We start from the raw sequence: 9,794 nt of genomic DNA on the forward strand, positions 1-9,794 counted from the left end.
AGACTGGAGTTACCTACTTTTAAATGTTCGGCTCATAAAACGTCAGAACACTGCCATACTGCATATTTTACACTTAACGGTCACTGCTCATGGGAACTTATTCCGGGGTGGTCCCAGGGTCCCATTCTTTTGTTTTATAATCACACATTACACGCGCCCTCACTCCTAAATCCAAGCAGATCAAATCATGAGACGGCGCCAACTAGTGACCTGATGCAAATGAGGGGTGTAGAGTCAGTACGCTGTATAGGCACGTGAGAGAGGGAGAGAAAGAGAGGTACATAGAGAAAAAGAGAGAGAGAGAGAGAGAGAGAGAGAGAGAGAGAGAGAGAGAGAGAGAGAGAGAGAGAGAGAGAGAGAGAGAGAGAGAGAGAGAGAGAGAGAGAGAGAGAGAGAGAGAGAGAGAGAGAGAGAGAGAGAGAGAGAGAGAGAGAGAGAGAGAGAGAGAGAGAGAGAGAGAGAGAAAGAGAGAGAGAAAGAGAGAGAGAAAGAGAGAAAGAGAGAAAGAGAGATAGAGAGGTAGTCAGGTACAGAGAGAAAGAGAGGTACAGAGAGAAAGAGAAAGAGAGAGACCCTCTTGATAATATGTCACATTATCAAGTGTGAACCACGTTGTGCTACATTCTCAGTTGTAGTTTTACGTCTAATTTTGCGAGATAACACCATTGTAACCGCCTCCCTCTCCCAGGCCTAATGAGTTTTCCGCGCCGGCTTCGCTGAACCGTCAATATTTACAATTCGTAAGCATTGCCATGAGTTGTATTAGAGTTTCAAGCAATATATTATTGTTGTTGTTAAGTTTGCCAGTTGTTGAGTAGTATCGTACATTGATTTTCTGGCAACTTCACACGTTTTCAGCACAAGTAGTAGTGCATGTGTCTGCATTAATAGTGAACGTGAAGAGCCTGATAATTTGCGGAGGAATGCTACTTCCCCGCCGCTTCACTTGTCAACACCTGACCGACCGGCTATGATTCGCGGCACCATATCACTATATAACCTTCTATTTCACCCGTACTTCACACCACGACTTCGTCACACACAGTTGATTTTACTTTTCATCACGAATCCTGCGGTTAAAACACCCACGTTTCCCCCTCTCCCAATACTTTGTGTCAACTATCTGCTACAGTCTCCGGGCGGCGGTACTGGGGGACATGTGTCCCCACAGCAGAAGAATAATCGCTTTACAGAATTTACTCGATGAGGTGGACTACATATATCTCCATTTTGTGGCCTGCCTTTTCGGTTCTACAGCTGTCAGCACCTAATCTATCTAAATAACACCAGTACAGTCTACTATTAGAGATTACTGGATTACTCCCTCGCTCGTATTTTATCAAATTTATGTATTATTAAGTGATTGCTTGTAGTTTTAATAGGGAATTATGTGATCTGATAATAAGGTATTCTATGACCTATATTGACCAATTTGCAATAGATACGGGTGGCTGGTGTCTTTAGTTATGAATAACGGTGATTTGAACATCAAATTCATTATCATTCCTCTTTCTTTGCTTGTTCTGAATTTAAACTCCTGTTTTTATCATTCCACCACCACATTCCTAGCCTTTTCCAGATTCATTATGTTTTTCTTACTCTTTGACATGAACGTGAAGCCGACAAGTCTACAGTATTATGCCGACAAGTCTTCAGATCTTTTGTGTTTGAACTGGATAGAGACGCCCACTTCGTCTACTGTACGATTTACGAATATAAGCTTTGTTGAATATAAGCTTTATTGAATATAAGCTTTATTGAATATAAGCTTTATTGAATATAAGCTTTATTGAATATAAGCTTTATTAACCTACATTAAACACATGTAAATCACTCCTCCTATTCATTGATACCGCTTAATGCTCCTGGTATATAGTGAGTCCATTATAATTAGAGTTGTGCCGTCGATTGACAATTATTCACATCAAGAACTCCAACTTTTAGTTCTTAAAGGGAATTGTAATTCGCTATTCAGGAAATTAATTTCTATTTCAAGGACAAGCTGTTAAGTTCAGAGCATCCCTAAATTCTCACATCAGAGCATCTATTGGTGCCCGGTGGAATTTCCTCTCTCATCTCTCACATGTCACACGTGCACTTCTAACACGTCACACGTGGGCTCGTTATCTTTCTAGCACGTTACGTTAATCGTTAATCGATAAGGTTTCCCACTCGTGACCTCATTCAACACATTATTTCCTGCCTCCTCTCCAGAATATGTGTATCTCGGGCTTATAGAGCCTTCTTAAAGCAACTCTACTCTCTAGCTCTTTTTACTTATCCTCTTACTTACTAATTTAGTAATGGGTAACATCGTAATTATTTGTTAAACGCAATTAGGGGTCGTTCACATATTACGTTATCAATTTTTGGACAGTTTTTAACTCCCCCTCCCCCCTTCGTAATCAATTTTACACATAGTTATTGTGTCGAAATTACATTAACGTAATCATTTGGAAACCCCCCTCCCCCCTCGGCTGATAACGTAATATGTGAACGTCCCCTTAGTTACCGTTAGTAACCGCAAGAACGTTTGTGGATTGTGGTCGCGTTTATTATGAGCCATTGAATATAAGTTTCGTTCACAACAGTCTCTGTTTGGGCGGCATATCAAACCCGGAAAAGGATATTTGGCAACATTTTTGTCTGGAAATCGGCTTTTTACGCCATTAGCACTTACAAAAGAAGTGTATCTTTTGTACTCCAAATATTTCACAGTTTTAATGTTATCTACTTGGTTTTTGCTATTCTTTCCCTTTCACTGTGCTCTTCATGGTTTATTCGACAAGTTTGGAGCAACAAAAACCACCTACTGTTACAACATATTTAATAACATTAGGGGAACTTTCAATTTTAGATACACTGATATGATCGCATGTACCGTATTAATTTTTACTAAACTTTAATGATCGTTCGTGATACTCAGTGATAGGTTGTTGTTATTAAATTGTTAAAGTTTGAACGGTTTCTCTACTACAATATCACGCAGAATAAATTCTACAACATTCTATAAAAACTCCACAAGATTGTACATTGCATGTTGTTGTCAAGTCGTGCCCATAAAAGCAGAGAAATTTTTCACGATGGTCTGATGATTAACGTATATAATAATATTATTATGATCATATTGTTATATCTCCACGGCATGCTATAACTCACGACACTATAACAGGCGGTCAGTGTATAACCCACCTTTCTGTCTGAGATAATGAAAGTCAGATCACGTTATAGACGCAAGAAACAACAATATCGTTGTTTCTTTCTGCATAATTCTGAGGTATTCTTTGTTGATAAAATCATCGTATTTCTAAACAATTCCAGTTATACGTAGTCGTTCCCTTCGTAATCATATCATTTTCTGGTCACATAATTGCATAATTGCGGTCAATTTTCTAGGTCGTTTATTTTTACTTTGTAACTTTTCTACTCCCACGACACTGCAACGGTTATAATTTACGTCGATCCAAATTGTCGAATTAAATCGCGTTTAGCTGTATATATTTATAATATGTTTATAAACTGCAGATCCCGGATATAAGTATTTACTGTATTTGGCCTGCATGCCAGCTATTGAGTTATTTTAATCTGGGATCCGGAGGTTTAGTTAGCAGTATTTATTTATACCACGGCCGCGAAAAGCTGGCCGCTAAAAGTTCAAAATTACTATAGAAATACACTAATAGCTCCCGAAACTTAGTGGCCAGCTCTTCTTGGCTGTGGTACTTGCTGGCGCTAAACTCAGTGGTCTACAACTTACTAACGTTGCCTTATACGTTTACAATCTTCTCATTCTGATAAACAGTACATTTACAGTTGAATTTACTCGATTTTATACATTATAGATCAAGTTCAATGCGAGAAAAAGAACCCTTAATCTGCCCTCAACAACCCCTAATGGCCTGAACCTCTCTCTTCTGGTCACATCAACGGAACCGCTCCCCACCACCCTCATCATGCTCCTCCTCCTCCTCCTCTTCCCTCTCACCTCACCCACCCTGCTGTTCTTTGTTCCCGAGGGCCCTGATTCTACAGAACTCCGTTCCTCAATAAAACACGGCATCAAGCACCTCAGCAGAGGGTTATGGTACGACCTGGACCACAAGATAGTGAGCCTGCGTCCGGACACTATGGTGAGAACCTTGGTTGGGTCCGTTGAGGACGGTGTGACGGCCGTGTTGGGCGTCTTCTCTGATCAGCAGATAGAGAATATAACTGCTATTGTGGATGCTTTTGATGTTCCTACCTTCGTTTTGAATCAGGTCACAAGGACGCCAAGTTCGCCCAATGTTTTCCTGACCACGCCCAGTATTGAGTTTGAGATGAAGACCCTTGAAAAAGTTCTGGACTTTTACCAATGGCAGGAGGTGAGTTACTATGTGCAGGCTAACACTTCAGTAACCAACTTGCTCCAAGGGAAGGGACCTTGTTGGGACAAACTAGTGTTGGACCCGGCCCAGATAACAGAACAAACCTGCAGGAACTTTTCAGTGGTCATCCTAGTGGGTTACTCCACGTTTCAGGGCCAGTTTCTAGATCATTACACTCGATCAGGGTGCAGGAGCATGGTTGTGATGCAGTATTTCTTGGAGGATCAGCCGTCAGCGTCCATCACAACGGTCAGCAACCGATCAGAGATAGGTGATCTGATCATGTTGTTTCCTAAGAGTTATCCTATGATCAACACTGGGTCCAGCCCTAAGGAGAACACCAAATATTCTTGTCTTCTACCCAGGTAATAACTTACCATCTCTGATGACTTACTTGATATATTTTTCAAGCTTACAGTTTCAATGACAGAATTTCATTTCGATATTATATTCTATGACAATTTTTAGTTAAATAACCTGTATAATATCGTCAAATCTTTCAGTTGTATGCAGTATAAAGTAAACAATAAGTATCGCCAGAGTGAGTCAGTGCGCCTCCTCCTCGACAGTTTGAAACTTATCGAGATGCTCCTTCGTCAACAGGGAACACTTCAGTCAGCCCAAATTCGTGATGTCGCTTTCAACTCTATAACTGGTGAACAGACAGAGCTTTTAGACAACGGCTTCTCGTACAACAGGATGAATATTTTCAAATCAGGCACTACCCCGGGCGTGGAGTTGTTGGGTTGGGCGGATGAGAGGGGTACACAGATCGTGCCTACCACTTGGAAATCCTCCGCCAGGACAAAACCGTTACGATCCTCCGGAGGATGTTTGAATAACTTTAGCACTCCAGCAAACTCTATTGTACCTGTCGAAAAGGTTCTGAGCAGCGCCTTAGACTTGAAGGGACCCACTAGGATTGTGGCGATCTTGTTGATTCTAATCATGTTGATCGCTGTTCTGACTCTCTACGTCAGCAGACGGACCTATCACACTCGCGTACCTGTGGGTTTCATGTTTCCCTACATGCTGGCCTGTCTGTCTATAGCTTTAACTTCTTGTTTTGTAATAGAAGAATACGACTCAGCTCGGTGCCTCATGGTTGTGCTGAGAGACACATTTGAATACATATTCTTCGCTCTAATTCTTTATCAGCTTCTCTCATATCAGTCAGAAAGCAAGGTAGCACACATAACGTTTACAGGGATTCTTTTACTAATAAAGTTCCTCGTTACCATTCAGACTATTATCAATAAAAACTCAACGGACTTTTGTCTGGCCATGTATTTTTCCCAGGCCAGCAGTCACCTGTTGTTTGCGCTCATGCCACTAAGTATTCTGCTGATAATCCTAAAACATTTTGCCGATGCCTTCAGTACCGTCAGATGGATTCTTATAGCCCAGTTCACTGTCCTCCTCTCAGAGATGTTCCTTTACTATTCTGACATTCCCCTGCCTTGCAAAGTGGCGGTCTACTCCATCAGAGCCTTCGCAACCACAGTGGCTTACATATTCAGTGGCAGAGAAGGAGCTATGAACTTTGAGAAGGATGATCATCAGTCAGAAGACATCGAAACTGGAAAGCATCATTATGAAGGTCACAATATGGACCACTCCTTGCACTGCATGGAGATGGAGGGGGATGGTCAGCAGCTGCTGCAGAACGAGCACACTTCCTGTCGGCACTGTGACCTCGCTCTCTCCCCACAAGAGTTAGTCTGCACGCCCGAAGGAGTCGCCGTCAGTTATGTGGAGTCGCCGTCTATGTACTGGGACGACGTGATCGAACAAATTCCAGTTACCGAGGACTCTGGATCTGACCAGGATATTACAGATGATGTTTTGGCTGATAACATTCGAGTTCCTCCAAGCACTCCTAATAGTTTCCCCGAACGAGTCAAGCTCAATTCTCAAGTCATTCCTGAAAGGGAAGCATCTGAGCTTTCTAGCAAATCAGAAACATTTGCCGAAAGAGACGATATCACTTCAGAAGAAGAGGAAAGTGAACCTGAAGAGCAAACTGTTGACCCCTCCACTCTACCTGCCCTACCCACTATACCTGTTCAGGCTCTACCACAGATAATTGAGCCCCCGGAGTCTCTCGACTGGACCAAACCGCAAGAGTACGACGGCGAGGAGATCACATGTTACCAGGACTCCTTTGAGATGAAGTGTTACACCACAGGACCTCTATCCGGGATCTCAGAAGAAGATGAGTTCCGTGATGACACTGAAGAAGAAGAGACTCAGATACAGGTGGGGTTCAGAGGTGCTATAAATGGGGATCTAAGCGAACAGAAATCAGATCTTACTAACGGCGAGTCAGGGTTTTACTCCAGCAACAGCAACAGCACTGAACCGGACTATGTGAACGTGATCAATGGTCAGAGCATATTGGATGAGATTGTACTGATAAAAGCTAACTCCGGGGCAAAGAATGGTTATAATGGTCGAAATGATTAGGAAATGCAAATTATATGTAAGTGAAGGAGCTGATAGAAACGTTATCTATATAATTTTTGACGATTCTTTATAACTTATTTTGACAATGACAGTGGCAGAATGCAGAGAGAAATCGTGCCTGTTCTCCTCTGAAAAAAGCAAGGTTCTCTTCTACATACAGGGTGGGCCAAAAGTCAGTGTGCAAACGTTGGGTCTTATACCTCCGCCGTGTTTTATATTTGAGAGCTGTTGCTTTGCAGATGGCATACTGTACTTACTGGTTCGAGGATTCCGTCGTCAAAATTTGAAAATTCGAATATTTTAGACCACGCCCATTCAATATTAAAACACCTATATTGTTTTCTCTGAACATGCTGAACGCCTAATTTTTTCAGAGACGGTAGATTATCAAATGTTGCATATGATCTGAAAACATGAGGCAAAACGGATTAGAAATGACGAAGTTATCAAGCATTTTGTGTATCTCGTTAACAAAATTGACTGGGTGATTATGTGACACCGTGACACGACACCTTAATTGGGCACCCTTAACAATTCCCATAATGTTTAACGGGGTAGTTAACGGGGTCACCTTATCACGTGATTAGGTAAACCAATCACCTGATCACACGTAATGAATAAACTCGTTATGCTTCATATCTCGGTCATCTGAGAAGCTACAGTTCTAATTTTTTCAGGACAAACGTAATTCGAATGGCCAAACACAATTCAATATAATTTAGCTTGATCCGACTATCCAAACTATCAAATAAATGTGAAAATGAACCTCCATTTGAAAAAAATGAACGCGAATATTTTTCGAGTTGACAAATTCCTCGAACCAGTGGTGGTACTAAGTCATACCAGAAGAAAGTATTTCAATTGGGCACTCAGTGACTGAGCTATTAAGGCCAACGTTTGCACACTGACTTTTGGCCCACCCTGTATATTGTGACGTTTGAGATATCTTGTTCGTAATGTTATCTATTTCATCATATTAATTTGTTTGCTGCCCATGTTTTAAACCAACCTGTTTTCTTATCACATTCTGTACAATTAATCTATTCAATACAAAAGTGACAAATTTGAACAGAAACTTTAAGGAAGAATTAAAAGTGTGCGGAATTTAAGACATGGATCCGCCCCTGTCACTAAGTCTACATACTAAGTACTAAAATAGTAGTTGATATAATAAGTAATAATACTTAATGATAAGTTGAAATAGTACTGTTATTATCTAGTGGTAGCCTGGCGCGCCGTAGTACAGCTACAAAGTGACAAAATCAGTTGAACTTACTGAAGTCTGAGTGTGCCTTAACACCTCGTAATATCGTCGCTTATCAGTTAATAAGTAGTTACTATTGATTTGTTTGGAGAGGCGAATCGCACACAGTTTAGGCTCTTGAAATCTTGCGAATAAAATATCATCTTTAGAGAACCTCCTCAATAAATGTAATAGATTTGTAATTAGTTTAAAATTAGTTACTAAGCAGTTACTAAGTAGTTACTTAGAAGTAGTTACTAAGTGGTTACTAAGTAGTAACTAAGTAGTTACTTAGAAGTAGTTACTAAGTAGTTACTGAGTAGTTACTAAGTGGTTACGAAGTGGTTACTGTTACAGTGTTGGTACAGATTCTGTGATTGTGTAACTTTAGGTCAGTGTTTAAGGCTCCCACGTTACTGGTGACTACATTATCAAGGATTTTTACAGAGTCTAAGTGGTTACTAAGTGGTTACTAAGTAGTTACTACGTGGTTACTAAGTAGTTACTAAGTGGTTAATAAGTGGTTACTAAGTAGTTACTCAGTAGTTACTAAGTAGTTACCAAGTGGTTACTGAGTGATTACTAAGTGGTTACTAAGTAGTTACTAAGTAGTTACTAAATAGTTACCAAGTGGTTACTAAGTGGTTACTGAGTGGTTACTAAGTGGTTACTAAGTGGTTACTAAGTAGTCTAACAATATTTGGATATCTCAGGAACCACGTTAAAGAACAGCTAACCCTGTGGTTTGATAGACTCCAACAGTATAACTGTAACAACTTCCTTGTCGTCCACGCTACCTTTCAGGTTAAACACTTGTTAATTAATCTACATTTATTTTTATTGGATGATAATTGATAACTAGGTTATAGTACTCTCAAGATGCACTTCATAAATTAGGGGAGACCAAGTAGTCGAATAAACTAAAAGCTGTTTCTTTTTTCAAATTTGATTCAGATGTTCCTAAGTCGAGGGGGGTTTCCAAATGATAACGCTAGTGTAATTTTGACACAATAGCTATGTGTTAAACTGATAGTGATTACGGAGGGGGCCCCCGGGGGAGGGGGGGGGGGGTTAAAAATGGTCAAAAAATTGATAACGTAATAATATGTGAACGCCTCCTAAGTGATTAACTTATGATATTCACGGCGCAGGACAAAGCGGCCATACTCCACAAGTTTTCTGTAACCAGAACCTCCATGTCCGAACGAATAAGAAATGATTTTGGTTCTCAAAAAGCGGACAAAACGATCATGTTCAAAGCAGAGTCAAATAGCATCGCATCCTCGCAGGTAACGCGCAGTTTGATCAAAGTCGTCAAACGTTATTCAAAATTTTTGATTTTATGTGACATCTATGAGTCTATGTGAAACGCATTGTTAAAATGGCAATTAAAACTGTCTTTAATATTGCATTCCATTTTTCTTCACGACGTTTTTCAAAACGGGACACGAAATGCTAATGATTTCAGTCGTGGCTGATAGCGGTGGGTAAAATCAGAGACTCTATCATCAAGTCAGTGACGATGAAATTAGCGGTGATGGAGAAAGGGGTTAACCAGATACGGGACACTCACGAGGTAATTTTCTTCTTTTGTTACACTCACGAGGTAAGCTGGTAACTTTCCTCTTTTGTTACTTATTTTCAAATAATTTGTTTAACTCGTTGGTTAATAATTATGATATACTTTCTTAATGCAAGCAATAATTTATGAAGGTATG

At 40.4% G+C, this 9,794-nt stretch overlaps 2 protein-coding genes across 3 annotated transcripts in view; both read left to right on the top strand.

Moving 5' to 3' along the window:
* Positions 1–9,794, top strand: part of LOC134821246 (trafficking protein particle complex subunit 10-like) — a 107,784-nt gene that overhangs the window by 70,776 nt on the left and 27,214 nt on the right. For both annotated transcript variants that reach the window (XM_063831949.1, XM_063831951.1), the window contains exons 5-7: positions 8,790–8,880; positions 9,228–9,365; positions 9,545–9,652. In XM_063831949.1, coding sequence (XP_063688019.1) covers positions 8,790–8,880; positions 9,228–9,365; positions 9,545–9,652 — 337 coding nt within the window. The remainder of the gene's footprint in view (positions 1–8,789; positions 8,881–9,227; positions 9,366–9,544; positions 9,653–9,794) is intronic.
* LOC134820618 (uncharacterized) lies at positions 3,842–7,392 on the top strand. Its single transcript, XM_063831119.1, has 2 exons — positions 3,842–4,732; positions 4,871–7,392. Exons 1-2 carry the CDS (start codon positions 3,954–3,956, stop codon positions 6,831–6,833), a joined length of 2,742 nt encoding a protein of 913 aa, XP_063687189.1. The 5' UTR covers positions 3,842–3,953; the 3' UTR covers positions 6,834–7,392.

Source organism: Bolinopsis microptera, chromosome 9, assembly GCF_026151205.1.
Source record: "Bolinopsis microptera isolate Bmic1 chromosome 9, MBARI_Bmic_1.0, whole genome shotgun sequence".
NCBI lineage: Eukaryota > Metazoa > Ctenophora > Tentaculata > Lobata > Bolinopsidae > Bolinopsis > Bolinopsis microptera.